At 39.3% G+C, this 21,981-nt stretch overlaps 1 protein-coding gene across 1 annotated transcript in view; it reads right to left on the reverse strand.

The window, feature by feature from the left end:
- specc1 (sperm antigen with calponin homology and coiled-coil domains 1) overlaps positions 1-21,981 on the reverse strand; it is a 92,619-nt gene that overhangs the window by 5,797 nt on the left and 64,841 nt on the right. The window contains exons 12-14 of the mRNA XM_059351170.1: positions 20,744-20,846; positions 4,037-4,153; positions 1,461-1,520 (exon numbers count right to left, since the gene is read on the reverse strand). Of these exons, the coding sequence (XP_059207153.1) occupies positions 1,461-1,520; positions 4,037-4,153; positions 20,744-20,846 (280 nt within the window). The remainder of the gene's footprint in view (positions 1-1,460; positions 1,521-4,036; positions 4,154-20,743; positions 20,847-21,981) is intronic.

Here is a 21,981-nt window from a genome sequence, read left to right on the forward strand (position 1 = left end):
CAGTAAAGTGCTGCTAGTAAAGTGCTGCTGAGCAGTGAAATCAAGAGTGCAAATTAAGTGCATTTATTGCACTTGTAACAAAGAACAAAGAACAAAGGAGAATTTATACCTATTGGTTTTTACCCTGGGGGACCTGTATCTCCGCCCAGAAGGGAGAAGAACAAATTCCTCCAAGAGCAGGTGGTCAGAGCTGGCCAGGATCGACCGTGCTCTCCACAAAACTCATGGATATCTGCTAAGGAAAGCTGCTTTATGCCAATTATTTTGCTGGCTACTTTAACAACACTGAACAAAAGATTTTGTTGAGAGGTTCTCATACAAAGAAATTAAACGAAAGGTTAAAATGGACTCAATAAAAGATTTATAATATAAAGTGTCAGTGTCTTGTTCACATTAAAAGTATTGAGTCTATGCAAAAAATAAAGTCTCTGCAGGCCCTTTTGGCAGATTGCAGATGTATTAAGGTCATGGGTTAAGTTCTATTTAAGTTAAGTTAAATTTCTTCTTTCTTCATAAAGTATCCCGCAAATGCTGCGTTCAGGGCGTCCAAGGTGTTGGAAGGTGTGTTCGGGAGGTTCGCTGAGCGCTGATATTCTCTTTCTGCAGCCTGATGAAAACATCTATGGTGCATGCATTAGTGCTTACATGTGTGTGATTGTGTGTCCCTGTTTTTCACCTTATCATAGAGTCTCTAGCATGTCTGTGCGGATTAAAAAAACAAGATACAACATGTAATTTTGTAAGCCTTAGAGGTGCTTGCAGGTACCCTTTTTTTTAACAGTTGGACAAAGTCATGCTAGTTATTACCCTTTCTTCCAATTTTTATGCTAAGATAAGTAAACAGTCTCCAGGCTCTAGCTTGGTATTTAATATGTCTATGTCTCATCTAAATCTCATTAAGAATGCAGATAAATGTAATATGTTCAGACACCTCAAACAGAAGGGCAATTTACTCCATATTTGCTACTGTAAACACATTTCACTGCTTCACTAGAAATAAACAGAAAAGTGATTTTGTTTACTGCATGACAAAACACGGAGGGAATTTTCTCTCACAAAGTCTAAATATTTCTGTGGAACAGCTGCTTGTAATGCAAACCATTTCTCAGAGGGGCTGTTAATGTTTTCATAAACCAACTAAGCTAATCAAATTGTATCTAAATTATGTATTAGGTTAGTTTTTAACTTGATGCAAGTGCTGGCAAGCAGGCTCAGCACAATCAAACAGGAAATAAGTCGATAACTGATATGACACAGTTAGGCTCAAGACTGTCAGGAGGTAAAAAGCTTGTCTGAGCATCTCTGTTTCACATCCTTGATGCTTGGCAAATCAATTTACATAAAAGTTTCCAATTTATCTTATCACAGGGTCTCTCTGTGCTATCTAAGTGTGTGTTTGTGTGTGTGTGTGTGTGTGTGTGTGTGTGTGTGTGTGTGAGGTCTGTGGCAGCTCAACTCACCAGAGAGGGTTTGATCCCGATGCTCTCGGCGGCCTGGAAAGCCAGGGTCAGATTCCGGACCTGAAAAAAAACAAACTGATGGGTGCTGGGACACTGTGAGACCCCCTGCACCCCTTCATCCTGCAACACCACACACGGAGCTCACACAGCAACAAATACACATATAAACCCTCACAAACAGTAGAAACATGTGTAAGCCCCTGTTTGTTTATGTGAGCCTTTCAGAGTATTATACAATCCCCTGTGTTTATTTGATAAGTGTAAAGCTATACTGTGGGCCTATTGAACTGAATTCCTTTAGATTTAGACGTGTGTCTGTCTAGTCACTTCTCCATAGAAGGAAACTGAATAAGACATACTTTTCAGAGGCCAACATTTCCATATTAAACATACTTTTTAAAATTGGTCTTTTGTAATATTCACATTTTTTGGGAGGCTGAATTTTAGGTCTTCATTAAATGTAAGCCATAATCATTATAATGAGAAGAAATTAAATAAATTAATTGAATTGAATTACTGAGATAAATAAACTTTTCTATGACATTCTAATTTATTGAGATGCACCTGTATTGTCCTTGTATGTCAGCGCTGTTGACAGAAACGTCCTTTCAGTCTCTCTTGGCCTAAAGTTGAGCTTTCCCTGCCTTTTGAATTGAGAGTGCAGGTCTTTGAGTCGCTAATCGTGACTCTCACAAGCACTCCACTTGTCATATTAAGCCGCTCTAGACCTCAACACAGCTGGGATGATGAATTAATATATTATACATTTTTAATGATTAGTTCTGAAGCTGCAGCCTGCTACTCAAAAGAACAAATCCCCCTTTTTGACCTGAAATATAAGTCCATTGATGGCACTATTTTCTAAAAAAGCATCTATGATAAAGGGCGAAGGAGGGCAGTAATGGGATTATTGGAAGGACAGATTATACTGGTTCGGTGTTTGGGCCTCGGGGAAAGTCACTCAGCAAGAGTTATTAAAGCCAACACGGGTCTATTGAATTATTCAGAGAGATGTCTCTGTCATCAGCTGGGTGACGGCACACACACGCCTACACGACTAATTCGTCACGTAGGATGTGTCGGGCCTGGTCCGAGGTGTTTGTCTATTGTTTGAATGTCGTTGCAGGCTAATGCTCTGCAGTCCCCAGAGAGGAACCATATTGTTTGTACAGTTTGTGTATATACCACCTGCATGTCCACATTACAGAGCTGTTACCGCCGAGCTATACAGTAGCTGCTGCCTGTGCTCAGGATCACGTACAGTATGACTGCACAAGTGCAACATTTATAATTCATCATCGGGCTGTTACGTAATGCTGTGTGGACAATATGGCAGACCTATAAAATGTCTACAACTTCATAAAGGAAGTCTGTAAAACACAGCTTAATGGTGGAAAAAATGACTCCTGGCAAAATGGCTTCAGAGCATTACAGAGGATTTTACGTGCCTCTTGGCAAACATGCATTTTTCAGACCTACACTATATAACCACATCAGTTTACAGGTTCACATTTTCCACTAACAACTTATTATGGCTTTCTGTGCGAGATTTTCTGGAGACACAATTCTGCAGGTCTAAGCTGGGCCGAACATGCAGTTTGTTTACTCTATAGGACATTTACTGCAGGTTCAAATGAGTTCTCTGATACCCACGAGACCGCAAGATATTTTCGTCAACATTACTATCTTTAACAGTCTGTAATGGGCTCAGTTTTAAAGCTAGAAGGCAGTAAAGATACTGGTATTATATAAAGTGAGATGATGCTTCGAGACCAAACATGTCAGACTTACTTGTCTGGAAGGGTGTTTTATTTTCGCCTATTGTATTTTTTTTTTTTTTGTATTGTATTTATATGTGTGCATACTGGGGTCCCTAAACTCTTGGAATTGCATACATTGGTTATGACTGGAAAGCTGAGACACATGTGGATACAACAGCCCATTGTAATCATGTGTGATGATGTTAGTCCCCGTAGTAGCATTTCATTGTAGCAAGAGCGTTATTTGAAACTTGAGCTCAGTGTAGAAATTGACCAGCTGTGACCTCTAGGATAATCACAGCCTCATGAAACGTTACAACCACAAACTAGATCCCTATGGTATTCAGAGAATGTATGTATGTGTTCCTACGTTTATTGCCAAAACATCCAGTCAGTGTTGTGGTAACTTCATGGGACTCTGTGTCATGTGCACCACTGTACAGCTCAAGTGAGGGACCTCCCTGTTCTGGTACAATCTGACACAAAAACACAGAATGTGCTCGCATTTGGATGTTTTTTAAGTATGTTTGGGTCATGACCAAGTGATAACTAAATCCAAGTATGCAAGTGAGTCGGTATGCAGTATGTGTGAGAAAAGACTACATTTATGGTTGAGGTATGAGGAGAGCCTGAACGTGTGTGTCCCTTCTCTAAATACACTGATTTCTGATAAGTTTAGCGTTCTTAGGTTGCTTATTACACTTAGGTGTAATGTGCTTAGGTACACTTAGGCACTGACCTACCTGTTGAGCCTGAGACCCGTGTGAGGTTAGTACTTGAGTGTGTGTGTGTGTGTGTGTGTGTGTAGTGTCCTACCTTATCTTGACTGATGAGTTCCTGGTAAGGGATGTGAGCGGGGAGATAGGTGTGCAAGAGGGCACAGAAAGCTAAGCCGTCACTCCAACTGCTGCTGAAGTTGGTCACATCAATATTCTGCAGCGGGAGAAAAGAAGAGGAGGAAAGGGCAAAGAAGGAAAAAAAACATACAAGTTACAAACAAGTCGAAATCAATACCACAATGATAATGAGCTTAAAGTGCTCATAATTTGTGTGAGAGAGCAAATAGCTTCTTGACTACATGAACAGGCCATGAAAAAAAGCCATTAAAGTCATAGAACGACAGGAAGCAACATGAGAAATTAAAACGTAATGCTGTTATTTGCCGTTCATTCAAAGTCCATTACTGGCTGGTCGTGTTTCCTTCGGAGGATCTTCTTCTTAGATCCCACTTAAGCCCCTGATGCTCTCTCTGATCTGTCCTCTGGGTGAAGAACGTGCATTGCAGCACGTCCTGTCCGTTGTGTTTTTTGTGTGCGTGTGCGATTCACACAGCATCACCACCTCTAACACTGTGTACAGCATATTCAGGCTCTGATAAGAGTAGAGGGTTCGGAGGAAAGGCTTCCTCCGGGCCATTGTTTGGCAGTGCAGGCTCCCTGTTGGATAGATAGTTATTTCCAGTGTCTTCCTCTTTTATCTCATGAACTTTGGGAACGGGGCTCACTGCCAGGGAGACTCTCCTGAGTCATGGGTATCAGTCTGTGAGGCTTTAAGGCCTCCATATGGCCCCCATACCTATATCAATGCATACACTAAACCTGGGGAAGTTACAGTATTCTGATCCAGGACTTTCACATACAGGTGGAAAGAGCCTTCTTAAACACCGACATTGACAAAAAAAAGTATATGTCCTGTTTTTTTAGTTTTTACAAGGTTTTGTCATTGTTAAAAGTATAGAAGAGGATAAGGGCCAGGAAGGAGGATAAAATAACGAGAGGAGGAAAAATTATGCACGTCAACAAAAAAGTCAACTTTTTGAGTTTCGGCAAAGTAGACTGCAAGCTACAACCTGATTTTCCCTAATAGGTCTAATAAATGTCTTTTCCGAGTTGTGTTGGCTATTGTGATTATTGCTCATTTTATGACATTGATGAAGATCAGGTTGTAGCCTGCAGTCTGCCTAACTTTTCAGATAGATGAGCCATTTCTCTAAAAACAATGTTCCCCTGATGGCTTATTGACAGGGGAACAATGAATCTGTGAATAACTTTCCAACATTACTGAACACAAAAACTTGAATTTAATCCTTAACCTTTCAACTTTTTTCTCAGGCTGCATAATGAAAAAATGTATCTCATTATTTTTTTCTCCTACCTGGCCTCAATCCTCTGCCGTATAGCAGATATCAAAGGTGTACTTGCATTAATATTCTTATAGATCATGATTATATCATTAATTGTCTTAATAATATTGTTTATCCTCTGGGAACCATGAATGTCAGTACAAAATGTCACAGCAATCCATTCAAAAGTTGTTGAGATATTTCAGTCTGGACCAAAGTGGTGGACTGACTGAAACACCAACATTTCTATCCCTCAATGCCACTTAGGGGCATGCAGCATTTGCTGTAGATTTGCGTTGTTGTACAACAAAAAGCAGAAACAAGAAGAAGAATAAATGTGCAGCTGTTTCAACAGAATCTTTGTTTTTTTAATTGTTTTGGTATAAAGCACTGCATGGAATATCTATGGGTACATCTGTGTGTCTGTATACAAAGGATTAGCTGTAGTGAGATGCTAAAGATGGGACATGCAGCCATGTGCTTGTTTACTGTTGCTCTGAGCGTGTGTGTGGCTGTGGTCTTCAGTCCTGACCCTGAGGACCAGAGCTAATCCAAACAGGGACTGATCCATACATGTGACGCCAGGGGAATGTAATTAACTACCTGATAGGATAGAAAAACAGCACAACTCTGAGTCCTGAGGGCAAGAATTAAATCACAGCTCTAAGTCGCAGCAGTAATGAATATGCCCTAAGCTCCTGTAAACTGTTGACTGTTTACAAGATTTGTTATTTCTGTTTGCCTTTACTCTTCTGCTTTGGTGTTCTGGATGCCAGTTACCTCCGCTTAAAACTGGCTTTAGTTTCAAGGTGAGAAGCATGTCATGCCTCAACAGCAAAAGGTGGCATGTTGGTTTGTTGTTGTGGACGCTGATGGAACCTGGCAGAGTCACTGCTGGTCACTGGTAGCTAAATGTGATCGCTAAGTGAACACATGCTGCTGCAGCACATACACACTATACTGCTATAGAGCTAGCTGTGTAGCTCGTATCGTCTCCTCCCACTATCTTCCCACCTCAAGCCTCAAGACTGCACTATGAAAGGGCACGAATATCACGCCTTTGTGGGATCACTATGAGCGCCCTAAGGTGAAAAGCCGGCTCAGATCTTTACGGCAAAACAATGGGACATTTGCAGGACGGCACTATGAAAGGGGCTAATGCGTCTCTTGCAATACACATTGCATTTTTCTATCTGTTTTTAAACAAGCACAAAAGTTCGACCCAATTTGTGGTGTGGAGTGGCTGCACCATAGACTGTATATATATATATATATATATATATATATATATATATATATATATATATATATATATATATATATATATATATTATGTTATTAGTGTCACACCTGTCCAAGGCAGTTGTTTTGATGTTGGTAGATGCAGAAAAAAGGTTGATATTAGCTGTATTTAAGCAATGCATCTTGGTATGGTTCGGGCCATAGTCTTGTTAAATGTTATTAAATGTCATATTTCTTTATATTAACAGATAACTATGTTACTGTTATATCCTGCCAGTGAGCATCTATGTGCTTTTAATCTGATTTATTTATTTATATTAAAAATGCTAAATAAATTATGAATTAGAAAAGTGCAGTAATTATAGTTGTGTTGTGAGTCATCGGGGAAAGCCATAGAGCATTTGCGGTCACAATGGGATCAGAGGGAGCAGCTGCTTTATCTGAATGAATCTGAAACAGGATGCATAGTTCTGGCCTCAGGCTTTGTTCATGTTCACTATTAGTGGTCATGAAATTCAGCGTGTGTGGGATCGAGAATCACCCAATCATTAACTTATGAACATTATAAAGGAAACCAAAGAATCACAAATCACCAAAGAATTGAACATATTTTGAAAAAACTCCCACCATCATACACCTTGATGATCACTTTGATTGTACAACTTGTATTAGGAATAAACAACAAGCAACTTTTACATACACTTTCAACGATCAATATATTTACATTTTAGTCATCTAATGCTCTGATGGTATTGCAGAGTGAGTGAGAGTCTCTTCTCCATCTGTCACTGCCTGTCTATTATGTCTGGAGGGCAGACCTGTGCAGTCATGTCAGCCCACATTCCTCTCATAACTCCCCTCTTTCTCTCTTAGCTGGTCATTATTAGCACTCTGTGTGATGCATGTGCAAACACACACACTCAGAGAGAATGATAAGGGACCCCCCGACACTCCAAGACCAAGATAGACAATGACAAATAAGCTGATAAGAAAGGTTGCAGAGTGCAGTTTTTATGTTTGTGTCTAAGGAGAACACACGTCCTAATCCAGGCCGAGCAGGCAGGTATGTCCGAGTTCAGGGTGGGAGTGGGAGAGGAAAGGGGTTGGGAGGGGTGGGTGGGTGGGTGGGGGGGTTGGGATTCGTTCAGGGTAGAAAGAGAGGGAGAGGCATGAATGCTAAAACAGCAGCGGACAACAACAGCTCTCTGGGAGCCAGCTCAGAAAAGCAAACACAGCATCAAGCGACAGGAAGTGTCTCGCTCGGCACAAAAGGCAGAGCCGTCGCTTTTTAGGGCTCAGAGAAAGAGAGTATGAGAGGGCGAAGCAGGGGCTCGGACAGAGAGAGGACTGGACAGAGAAAAGTTGATATGTGTATATTTGCTTTGGTCTGCCTCCAAGTTGGAAGCAGATACGATCTATGATAGCAGCAGTAATTAAATTACAAGTGAAAATGTGCCAGGAAAGTTTCATCAGGAATCAGAATGCAGACACAGATACAGATGTTCTTATGGAGACTAGTGCTGCAGCACCAATCCTCAGCCTTTTAAAGGGGAACTACAGTCAATTAGTTAATTTCTTGTTAATTTTAATGCCTGGTACAAGTAAAGGTACATTTGTTTGGACAAATATAATGATAACAACAAAAATAGCTCATATGAGTTTAATTTAAGAGCTGATATCTAGACATTTTCCATGGTTGTCTTGATAATAATTTTGTTTATTATCAAGACAACCATGCAAAATGGCTAGATATCAGCTCTTGAATTAAACTCTCTATTTTTGTTGTTATCATTATATTTGTCCAAACAAATGTACCTTTAGTTGTACCAGGTATTTTAATGAACAAGAATTTGAAGAAAACAACGGTCTAGTAATTTGTTCCATGACTGTTTACCTCAACAAAGAATCCAATTATGTTATTTCATTGGCCTTAGAAAAAAGTTAAATCAATATGTTTTAACACAAGCAACTCTCACTCAAAGCCAGAAACCAGAAGTAAGTCTCAAACTTGTGATGTCAACAATATAAAGTCTGTAGCTGCTCCATAGACAGTGAATGGGAGATTTTGTGGACCCACAGTTTGTGTTTATGTCTATTTTTTATATTCAAAGAGCTTTATTCTATTGTAGTGTTCTCAGTTTTTAAAACTTTGAAATGTGCCCATATACTCAGAACATTCCTCCCAGGGGTTGTAATTAGAGGTTGCCACAATGTAATTAGTTCAATATGTACAAGAGTGAGGTTTTTCCAGTATTGGCAACACTTGAGGAAACCTGAAAAAAAAAAGGTTATATATAGATTCATTTTATTCCATATTTGTAAAATAAATTAGCAAATAAATACAACCTGCATTTTTTCTTTATTATGATTTATTGTATTATAAATGTGTTATCCTTTTTTTGACTTCCCCTACTTCTAACCATGCTGTTTCTATAGAGCTGCAGGACTTTTATGCTGCAGTGGACAAACAAGGCCACAGTGAATCAAATGTGACAGGAGTAGCAGGTTAAGCACATTTCCCTCTAAAGGAAAGCATGTGATCAATAATTCAAGTAATCATTTCAGGTGTACACGTGGCTATAGCTGCAGAGGACATTAAAGACCAAGGGCAGCATATCTTCTCTGCTGTAAACCATTTAGAAATGGAATTCACAGACGAGCTGGACAGGAGCCAGGCACTAAACACCACAGCGACAGCAGTTTAACGGCGAGCAGCAACACGAGTTAAGCTTGTGCTCTCTGCTGCCACATGTAAACGCTGCTGGACTGCAGTCACAGCCAGCAGATTAAAGCCACGACACTTGACACCCAGATGTCAACGTGCCATTATTGTAACACTGAGCTCTTACTCACCAATCAAGAATGTAAAAAGCACAATACAACATGCAGGGAGTGGGCGGGCAGGGAGGGATGGAGGATAACTGTCACACACACACACACACACACACACACACACACACACACAGGGCTGGGCTATATATCAATATAAAAATATATATCGATATACTTTTAAATGTGATATGAAATTATACTACATGCATATATCGATGTTTTTTTTCTTTCTTCTTTGTTTCTATATAAATGCTGCCCTTACTAGGGTTAAATGTGCAAAAAAAGGTACTCCTGTTATTATACAGTATTTATGTTCACTTAAATAAACGGTTTCAATAAAACTACTTGTGACATGTCATATTTGACTTTGACTGAACATTTGCTCTCCCTTTGTGATAAAAATATCAGGATATATATCATATATCAATATTCAGCCTAAATATATTGGGATATGACTTTTGGTCCATAACGGCCAGCCCTATACTCACACACTAACACACACACACACACACACACACACACACACAGTTTGTTAAAGAGCCATCAGTCTAAAGGGTGAGAGCAGGAGACGTCGAGCCTGAGAGAGTTATCTGACTGATGAGCTAGTCTCACTATATTTCCTGTCACAGGATCTCTCTACCTCACCTCCACTAAATGACTACAGCAACAAGACTAACGACCCAGGATAAAATGTGAGAAAGAAACAAAAATGAGTAGAGAGTAAAGAACAACAGAGGAGGAGAAGACATCAACAAAAATTACATAAGAAAGTTAGAAATGGAGGGACAAAGAGGGAGACACAGACAGAGAGAGAGGGGGGGGGGGGGGGGGGGGGGGGGGGAGAGAGAGAGAGAGAGAGAGAGAGAGAGAGAGAACGTCCTAATGTGCCATGCAATAAATCATAGTCATGAGCAATGACAGGCTGAAAGCCCAGGCAGGCGAGACCGGGGAGATAAACACAGGGCAACATTGAAGGTCACAGAGCTGGGGGAGCGTCTCTATACCATCTAATGGACTTATTCTGCACACAGGACAGGATAAAGAGTGGGGAGGGCGACAGTGGGGCAAAGAGGGCACACAGGTCGGCTGTACTGATGCTTTCTGATAGATCATACTGTCAACTGAAACTCTTCAGCTATATGATAATGACATAAGAAATAGCCAGGATTATGATTATATGAAAGAGATTGTGATTACAATACGGGTCTACTCAAAAACAAGCTCACAGAGATGGGAGTGGATCACAGAATACCTGACAGGAAGACCACAGTATGTCGGGTTGGGGAACTGTGTTTCTGGGACATTAATGAGCCGCATAGGGGCTCCACAAGGCACTGTTCTGGCTCCATTCCTGATCACACTGTACACAGGGGACTCCAAATACAACTCTGAGTCCTGCCACATCCAGAAGTACTCAGACGACACTGCTATTGTGGCGTGTATCAGGAATGGACAGTAATCTGAATATAGGGATCTGATAAAAGCTTTCAGTTACTGGAGTCACAAGAACTATCTCCTACTGAACACCTCAAAGACTAAGGAAATTATCATAGATTTCCTCAGGTTCAAGCCCCCCCTTCAGCCAGTGAATACCTGTGGGGTGGACATGGAGGTGGTGCCAAGTTATAAGTATCTGGGTGTATACCTGGATAATAAGTTGGACTGGTCCCTTCTTTTTCTTAAGGAAGCTCAGATCTCTGGACATCTGTAGTAAGATGCTGCAGATGTTTTATCAGTCTGTGGTGGTAGTGTGTTGTTTTATGCTACAGTCTGCTGGGGAGGCAGCATCAGACACAGAGATGAAGGCGGTTGGACAGACTGGTCTAAAGAGCTGGTTACACAAAACCTTTATGGACCAGAAAAACAGCAGTGAACGGCTCCTCTCTCTCTGTTGCAGGGCGGAGAGATACAAAAGATCCTTCGCTCCTCCGGCCATCAGGCTGTCTCATTCTAACGGAGTTACCAGACTAACTGAATTTCCCCTCTGGGATAAATAAAGTAATTTTGATTTGATTGATTGATTGATTTGTTTAACTCCATTGTTGCACTGTACGATCTAATGAAATGTACTCTGCTTTGTGCTACTCCTTTTAAATTATCCCTTTTTTCTTATTGTGTAACCATCTGAGGCCAGGCAACTCAGTCAACAAAGAAACCTATAGTGTCATTTAACAGACAAGCTTGGATCAGAAGCCAACAAAATGACACCATTGTAGCATTCAGAAAAAGTCTAGTCAGTCAAATGATTGTAAAATATTAGTTAATTGTATTTTTTTTCTCATTGCTGTTTCACTTACTGTCGCCAGTTGTTTCTAGTTTGTACATGTCTGTTTTATCGATAGTTTTTATGCCTATATTTGACTATTGTATTATGATTTTTATCTTTAAAAGTCTAACTAGGGACAGGGTTTGAAAATGAGCTACAGCTATAAGTCCTATATACAGGTGCATCTCAATACATTAGAATATGATGGAAAAGTCAATTTCCAGTAGTTCAAGTCAAATAGCCCTAACCAAGTATTGAGTACATATATAGATGGACATACTTTTCAGAGGCCAACATTTCCATATTAAACATACTTTTTAAATTTGGTCTTTTGTAATATTGATAATATTGAGACACTGAATTTTAGGTCTTCATTAAATGTAAGCCATAATCATTATAATTAGAAGAAATTAAATAAATTAAGACATGAAATGTTTAATTCTATGTGTAATGGATCTATATAATGTGTTATTTCCACCTTTTCAATTGAATTACTGACATAAACTTTTTCAAATTTATTGAGATGCATCTGTACATGGGCATCACTTGCACATTTATTTGGAACAATGCCGACATGTATCGTACCTGTCAAATAAAATTATAATAAAAATGTCAAAGCTGTAATGTAAGATTACTCTGAGCACATTTCTGAGCCAACTATAAACAAAGCTGTGCCACTGATTTTATTTTCACCCTTTGCCTCAAAATCTCCTTCTTATTGAATCTTTGTGTTTTTGATCACCAGTGTATTTTGTTCAAAGGTTTTATTTTGCTTAAGTGGAACGGTTTCCCCCTGCCTGTAATCCTTTTACTGCGCCTCTCTCTGTACCAGACATCAATCCTCTCATCTGACTCTAAGAATTTAAATCCGACATAACCACTTAGAACGACCACTTACCAGATGTCAGGGTGAACTGACTGTTTTTGTTACGTTTTTTTCCCCTTAAGCCCAGATATCCTCTAATATTATCAGTAGTAATCTGTTATTTTACACTGATGACCTCACCCACAGGAATATAACTTTTAATCCTACATTATTAGAACTTAGAGTAACAGTTACTCTTTGAACTCTGACCCTCTTCCCCTCCTCGATGTCTGACCTCCTTTCCACACTCGCCCGGGGGTGCATTCCTGCCTCTTCAATGGCTTTGTGGGTGTGTGTGCGTGTGTGTGTGTGAGTTTCCCAGACGTGGCCGGATGAGCTGTGCTCTGTCAGGCCCAGCTGAGCCTAATGTTCAGAGCCTTTGCTCATTGTTCCCATTTTGATCAAACAGCTTATTTATTTTTGTTTGGCTTCTATGGTTAATTGAGGAAAAAAAAAAGTTTAAAAAGTGTCCGGAGCTGTCCTAAATTAAGACATCAGAGAGCCTGATAAATATACAGTGGGAGGCTGTGTATTTATATGTTTTACAACAGACCAGACGTTCAAGAAAGCCTCTGCCTATTATACTTATGTAAAACTGGAACCACAGTAAGAAGACATTTTTGTTTTAAATACAAGGAGACGTGTGTGGAAATTTTGGATCTAAGGTGTCAAAAGTTTTAAGGTGTCAAATAGTCTTAATTAGGGTGTACTGTGTAAAGGTGACAGGATTTAAATTAAGCAAAAAATATCTATCTATACTATGCACTGAAAGAAACCACGTGAAAACACACAAACATAATTATAAAAAGAAAGAGAAATTAAATCAGAATTTAAATAATAAAGGCCAAAGTCATTATTTTGTATCCTTATGTGACAACTTGTCCTATCACCAAAAAGCACCTGATTGTTTAGCTCTGACCAGCAGCTCCATAGCTCACTCAGTTGGTCCACAGAAATCCATAAATCCCCCTGGCAACCACACTTTTTGCCTAAAGGTCAAGTACTGTATGTGTGAGAGAAGGTGTTAAAAGGGACTTAGTAATGGGAGCATCTTAATGAAAAAAAGGTGTATAACTTCCAAATGGATTCACCGACTTGCACAAGATGTTTTTGAAAGTTTTGTTATTATCTGATTAGGACACCTGCACTGTGAAACCAAACTTGTTGTTTCAACTTAAATATCTGAATGTCCATGCTGCGAAAGAGTTTCATGTCAAGACAACAAAGACAATGGAGTTAACTCAAATAAATCTTGCTATTTGACACAATATTTTAAGTTAAAATGACTATTTGCACAAATCTTTGCTGTATTGAAAAGGAAAAATTAGTTATGATAACAAACAAGCAACATTGATCAGATTCACGACCCATGGCAATGATGTTTGCAATCGTTGCATTTAGCAGAGCTTTTTTTTCATGAGTGTCGATTTGCAATGTCCCTTTCATTAATTTAATTTACCGTAGCAGAGTTACTGTTTTTGTGAGGTTGTGTGTGTGTGTGTGTGTGTGTGTGTGAATGCATAAATGCATGGATACATCAGCGTTTGCAGCGGTCACAGCTTACGCATATTTGCGCTTGCACAGCACTATTTTTTCTTTACATAAAGAAAATTTGTAATGTGGCTGCTGTCCAAGCACAATGTCCATACTAGCGGTGGAATGTAACTAAGTACATTTACTCAAGTACTGTACTTAACTACAATTTTGAGGTACTTGTAGGTTACTTGAGTATTTCCATTTATATGTAATTTTATACTTCTACTCCACTTCATTTTGAGGCAAATATTGGACTTTTTACTCCACTACAAATTTAACATAAAAAAACATGATAACTTTAAAGTGATCAGACATAAAAATCATTATCAAGAAAACCATGGAAAATGGTTAGATATCAGCTCTTAAATTAAACTCTTATGAGCTATTTTTGTTGTTATCATTATATTTGTCCAAAAATGTTGTACCAGGCATTAAAATTAACAAGAAATTGAAGAAAACAAGGGTGGTCTAATATTTTTTTCAACAATCTGAGTGGGGCCATTCTGAAAAAAAACTTGCACTTTTACTTTTGATACTTAAAGCACAGTTTGATGATGATACTTTTGTACTTTTACTTCAGTAAGTTTTGAATGCAGGACTTTGACTTGTAGTGGAGTAATTTCACAGTGTGGTATTAGTACTTTTACTTAAGTAAAGGATCTGAATACTTTTTCCACCACTAGCTCATTTTACCGATGTAAAGCCTTTGAGATGGAGAGCAGGAAAACGTGACACACACACACACACACATTGAAGTCACAAAACATCCAGTAACAGAAGTTGTCCAAACGCGGTCTTGAGTTTCAAGTCTGTGTCCAGTCCAGTCCTGACATGCACACGATCTCTTGTGAATACCAATTTCCTGTGAGGCCCCTTCAGTCTCTCCCACAGGGCAGAGTCAATCAGAGCGCGCTTAAGGTCTTCACTGATCGATCTGCACTTCTTAGAATCTGACATTTGAGGTGTAAAGGAGCCTGTCTGGCCTCACGTCTCATCATCTAAGAGTTTAACACAGGTCAAGTATTCAACTGCTCTGTGTGTCTTGAGTATGGGAGCAGCTGGTGGGTGAGCACAACACTTCTTCCCTCAGGGATTCAAGGGCTCTTCTCCATGGTGACAGCATGGTCATCCTTCCCTTGTGTGTGTGTTTATATGCATTTGCAGTGTTTGCCCTTTTCTTCCTCTAACCGTGTTATCCGTCACAGTCTGTCCAGGGACGAGATCCATATGACAGACTAACACCAAAACATCCACACATAGACACGTGGCTCGGATGGATGCATGGTTAAAGTCACGTCGCCAGGTTACTGCTGACATCATGTTTGTTTTCCTTGTCACATATATGCATTAAACATCAAAAAGAGCATGCAATTGCAGAACCACATGCTACCTGATACGACAACAACAATTAGGGTGAGATTAGGTTCATTTTAGTTTTAAAGCATCACAACTCGCACTGTGGTCTAATTCCCCTCGCTGTGATGATTACAAGCACTCATCCCTTTATTGATCACAGTAAACGGGCTTAGTGTGTCATCGGGCTTTGTGTACAGCTATAATCACGTATAGATTTACTGTTCCCTTGGCAGCTCTTTGCACCTAAACATCAAATAAACCCCCCAACATGCCTACAAGAGCTACCCGTTTTCTGTTTCACTTTAATTAGGCTGCTGTTTGACCAAAAGGTCCGCCAACAATGGGACCGTTAATAACAACAGGCACAGGGCTGACCCTCTCATGGGCTTTGTCCCCTTCTCATACAGCGGCTCCAAGCTGGCAGATGAGCATGATATAAGAGCTTGTTATGGAACTGAACAGCAATGCCTCTTCAAAGTGACCATTAATTATGTAGCCTGAAGAGGCAGAGCATATATTACAGCTGGGCGACTCTATACCAAAGGCCCAATTAGTGGGGAGTTATTACCTCTTTGACCTTAGTGCACAGCAGAGAGGAGAGGACCTGTGGATGTATTGATAAAACTAACCCTCACTAACCTTTATCACAGCAGAACATGAGCATGTTCAAGCAATCGTCGTTGTCTCTGTCCCGGAGCTATAAACTGTGTGACAGACCTCTCTGGGCATTTAGTGGCTACGAGAGGCCTCACAACACTGCCACAGCCTGACCTTTCACCAGACATATGGAGTGCAACACGTCCTCTGACAGTAACTGTTTCCCTCAGCCAGGCACGACACAGGACGGGCCTGTGGTCACATACACTCTGGCCAAGAAGAATAAAGTGGGCTGCACTTACTGCAACTGATTCACAAAAACTATGTGAAAAAACTATGTGACACACACAAACTTACTGTACATATGCATGCTTCCTAGAAAAAAGAAATCCCTGTGGAAGGTGGTGGAATTCATAAGAAGCAGAAATCCCACAAGGCTCCAAATGTACAAAAATGTTTGGGAAATCGCTCTGAAAGAAGGTTTTTTTTCTTAATCTACATCTCACATGTCCCAATATATAAGCAAATATTTAACTAAACTGCTTCTCTTGTGCTTAATGCAGAGAAACAGATGTATGGTGTCTCATTCCGTACAGTATATTTAGAAGTTCCATGGAAACTTGGTCTCATGGATGGATATGAAAACCCTGGAAGTCCCTTTAGACATATAATACATTTAATGTAAACAGGTTTGTAAAAAACAAAGCCACAAGTTTGCTGTAAACAAATATTCATTAGATATGCAAATACTATAGACAAGATAGACAGGCAATTAAGTATTGGACAGTCCTGCTACTTCTAAAAATAGACATCTTTAAGGTAGCTGCCTAATAGTCTGTGAATGAATCCAATTACAGGTCAGGGACATGGCACAAAATGCACAAACACTAAGGATCACAGCTCCGTACTGCAGGAGGGGGCTGATTATACCGCAGACTGAGAAACTCTCCGAGTAGCCAAATCTTCTTACTGCATTCCTGATACTCGCAAATAATCACACTGTGCTGCTAAGCCCTTTGTGAGAGCGGATCATAGCTTCCATACTTAAATATGAATGAGGCTCCATTAAGGGTTTCATGTCAATGGACCAAACTGTCCTGAACTGAACTGGGATTTCCATCTGGGTCACTACTGAACAAGAATCCATTCAAGTAGTCATGAAAGTAACTTAGCACATTCACTCGAGTACTATACTTAAGTACAGTAAGTTTTGAGCACTTTTGAGTATTTTTATTTTATGCTACAATACCTCTTCTACATTAATTTAACTGCGGTATTTACAAGTTACTTGGCAGCAGGCCTGGAATTTCGTCATTTTAGGGGCAAGGCCACTTGGTCTTTTGTGTTGTTAATTTTTTGAGGGCACCAAGGCCATAAAATAAAACAATGATTTTAAGTCCACGTCCATAATGATTTTAATTTAAGGACTAGTAATGATGCTTCTGAGGAAGATTGGAGTCTAAATTGAAACTGTCAAGCAGGTAAAGAAACATCTGCTTGTAAAGTAAAATGCATCAATCTTGTGTGATTGTGTGTGTCTTTGTCTGACAGGCACAGGTCTATCTGACAGGTTGATAGTATTTAGTTCGGATCGCACACACGCAGACGGTGAGACACGAAGAGATGATGCGGGGACGGGACTGATACAGACAGGTAGGCACGGCAGCTCGGTACATTCAGTGTGTTTGTAAGTGTGTGAATGCGGCTCATGTCTCTGAGCCGGACGGAGAGGTGGGTCGGGTTTTTGACTGACTGACGGGTGACAGACACTCTGCTGAGGCAACAGCCTTACAGTGCCAAATAACTTTATATTATAAGTTATGTAAAAATACTTTCAGTAGCTTGAAATGTGAAATGTGACTCTGGTAGGGCAGATTAGAGTGTTTTGATGAAGTCTCCTTGTTTGGCCGGGGATAGATTTGTGTCGAACTGTCATTATAGCCCGTCTGAGCGGTTCATGCCAGGCTCGAATCAAACCCACCACTGATGATGAATGTCATCAAAAGATGCTTTTTTTTCTCAAAAGTCGCAGGTGTCAAAGCTGTGTTGACAGGAAAGAGGCAGAATAGAAAACCGCAAAACCATCAAGGCCACCGTGGCCTCAGGGCAGATATGTTTTTTCAGGGCATGAGGTCAAATTTCTAGGGCAATTCCTGCCCTGCTTGGCAGAGTAAGATTTAAAACACACGATGAACGCATAAAAACATGATACGTTTGTAGATTAAACTATTCCCAATAAATCAAATAGCTTCAACCGCTGCAACACTATCAATAAATAATAATACAATTTATTTATTTGTTACTTTTTTCATATTAAAACTCTCTTAGCAGGAACGATGCCAGACCTTTTCAAATGTGAACCCTTTAACATAATACAACAGAAAATATTTTTCATAAGTAATACTTTTACTTTTGATAAATTTTTCGGATCATAGTTTTGTATTTAAGTAAGTAAAATTGCAAATGCAGGACTATGACTTTAATGGAGCATTTTTACGCTGCAGTATTATCTGATCTGGTTACTTCCTCCACCACTGAGTTTTGGGTGGTGCTCTTACAAAAGGCAACTTACACAACAGAGAGCCATGTTGGTCTTTCTATGAGAGTAAACTAGAACATGAATAGTGGAAATATTTTGTTCTGAATGAGCTGCATTACTTTACTTTACCATGTGTACTAAATTAATCAAGTTCTGTCTTAGTTTTCATGTGTTAGTTTCCCCTGTAACACTTTGAATGGAAGTTCTTAACGGGAACATATTAGGAATGGTACAACTAAAGGTACATTTATTTAGACAAATAAAATGATAACAACAAAAATAGCTCATAAGAGTTTAATTTAAGAACTGATATCTAGACATTTTCCATGGTTTTATGATAATGATTTTGGTTTATATCAAGAAAACCATGGAAAATGGCAAGAGATCAGATCTTACATTAAACTCTTATGAGCTGTTTTTGTTATCTTTATATATTTCCAAACAAATGTACTTTTAGTTGTACCAGGCATTAAAATGAACAAGAAATTAAAGAAAACAAGGGGGGTCTAATATTTTTTTCCATGATTGTATATATTTGCCGTTATGAAAACTTTAACTACGCAATGTATAATGCAGAAAATTTTGCTTGGCTAGAAATGGTGTTAGCTATCAATTCTTTTATTCTTCTTCTTTTTGTAGTCAGCAATTGACTGAATCTGAACAGTAATGATGTTTATTTTGCTCTTTATTTCATATCTATTTATATTTTAATTTCTCTGTTATGTGTAGAATTGGTGGAATTGGCATTTAACAATGTCAAATATTATATAATAAAGTTCTATGTTGGAGAAAGTAGCTCTCTGAGTACATATGCAGAGTGGTGAAATATCAGTGCAAAATCCACATAAAAAAAAGATTTGTTTTCATTCCAGCTCAAAAAAATTATTATATCGGCCCTAAATGAGTTAATGATGAATTCCCCTCTTTTAAAATCAGTATCGGCATCAATCTCAAAAATCCCATATCAGTCAGGCTCTAATTGATATTGTAGTAGTAGTAAAATTTCATATTTTATTTTCTCAGAATCGTCCAGCCATATTTACAAAATTCATGTCAAACAAATGAGGGGAATCTGAACGATGTGAGCCATGGCAGTCTGCACACAGGTCCAGCATCTTATCAGGCAGATCATCCGACTGTCTGTTGGTCAGCAGCAGTTTTATCTCGTCTGCCCTGATATTTCCATCACAGAGGATCTGCTGAGTGCGTTTCACCAGCCCACGCCACATGAGACCATCAAACACCCAGCCTCAGATGAAGGGAGGGTGACTCAAAGTTCACTGAGCAGCGTTGCGCTTGAGAAATAGGAACTATTGATCTGACAGCACATCCAATTATTCAGACCGTTTATCACTGCGAACACTGGCTCTATTTATAGAAGTTATCATCACCTGTGCATTGTCAAACTTAGTCAAGCCAGGCGTACTATTACATTGAGTCTAAACAGGTCAAAGTCATTTATGTTTATTACTCTAATAAATCAGAATGCTGAAAAATGCTGAAATGACTCCTTTTCCCTACTAAACTAGAGCTTGCAGGTTGGGACCAGTCTTCCTGCTGCTAAGAGTTTTAGCATTAGCTAGCTGGCATGCTGGCACACAAACATGATGATTACAAATCTTTAATCCCACTGGGTTTAATGGGCTCCTTAAACTGGGTATTAGGGGAGCAGCTAAGCCAGGTGATTGTCAGCACTTGGCTCCATGGACACAGGGAACACAGATGGGGACACAACACAATAACAATGCATAAATAAAGGGACATGCATAAAAACAAGCAGGGCTATATAAATACACACATGTATAAATCCAGTGAGTGCTTTGCATCATTGTTTCCATTACCGCTGTGCCACAGTGACTTCATATCCCCAGTGAGATGACAGGTGGTTGAATGGTGCGTCTGCAAACACAGTAATGTGCCACTACAGTCGAACACCTCAGTGATGGCTGAGAAAATATGAAATAACTACCCGAGGGCATAGACACACACTGCTGCATTGGTGCAATATAAAGGGAGGGAGCGGACGCTGTCTTCTTAGTTTTAAATGACAACCTGAAGAGTGCAAGGCTAAAATTAAAGTGCCGGACGAAGATGCAAAGAGAAGCAGGGTGTGAAAGTGAATGAGACCGCCTTGTATTTGAGAGAGGTCCCTGGCCTGTGATCCCTACCGGATAGCCTTCTGTTTTCTTCTGGCACCACTTCAGTAGAGCGTTTCTCTTAGATCCTCCGTACTCCCGCGCCAGTGCAGCCAAGGGGTCCTTTCTTTCCACACTGTCACCAGGGAAACACGAACCACAATCACAGAGAGAGAGAGAGAGACAGAGAGAGAAAGAGAGAGAGAGAAAGAGAGAGAGAGAGAGGGAGAGGGAGAGAGAGAGAGGGACGGTTACAGGGTGACATTTGGAACGGATAAGATAGTGCTTGATTACCCCATAAAACTGTTATTATCTTCACATTCATGCAAACTTCAATACATGGACATGAAGTAAGCTTCATAAATACCATAATTATACAAGTTAGTCTCATAGTATAAGAATGTGTTCAATTATGTAAGGATTTTTCCAGACGAGCATCCTGTGTAGGAAATAATTTGTCGAGTGGCCCTGATGTATGATTCTTTCCAGATTTCTCATAGAGGTGCTTCAAGAAGCTAAAAATGTCAGTCTTGACTATTTTGTAAATATTTATTATTTTTAGAGGAGGAAAAGTTAAAAACAGTAAGAAGTCCTGTTCACACTGTAGAACAGCAGAAAGCAACCATAAGAGACATGGGCTGCCTCATGACCATAAACATTGTGCATCACATTATTATAATGAGACTTTTAAGAAACAAATTAGTGGTCAAATATATCTTTATCAATTAACATATCTGCAATGGAGTTATTCAGATCCTGTTATTAAGTAAAAGTACTAAAACCAAAAAAACTGTAAAAAAACAACAACCTGCAAAACAAGTAAAGATCCTGCCTTGAAAATGTCACTAAAGTATATAAGTATAATGGAAAATGTATTAAAGTTAAACTACTAAATGCAGAAGAATATCCCCTCTAACTGTCACATTACATAATATGATATAATTAGATTATCATTACTCATGCACTAATGTTAAATCAGGGTTTTACTGTTGCAGTTGGATTAGGCAAAAAAAAACAACACAATTTTAAAACTGACACTAATCTACAGATCATTTTCTCCAGAAAATTGATTGATTGTTTGGTTTGTAAAAATTCTGAAAATAGAGAGAAATGCCTTTACAAATAAACAGAGCCCAAAGTGACAGCTTCACTATGTTTTTGTTGTCCAACCATCAGTACAAAATTAAACAATAAAAGTAATACTTTAAATTTAAAGCTGGAACCATGGAATGTTTTTACATGAAAAACCACACAGGAGATGGAATAATTTT

Source organism: Centropristis striata, chromosome 15 (genome assembly GCF_030273125.1).
Source record: "Centropristis striata isolate RG_2023a ecotype Rhode Island chromosome 15, C.striata_1.0, whole genome shotgun sequence".
Taxonomy (NCBI): Eukaryota; Metazoa; Chordata; class Actinopteri; order Perciformes; family Serranidae; genus Centropristis; species Centropristis striata.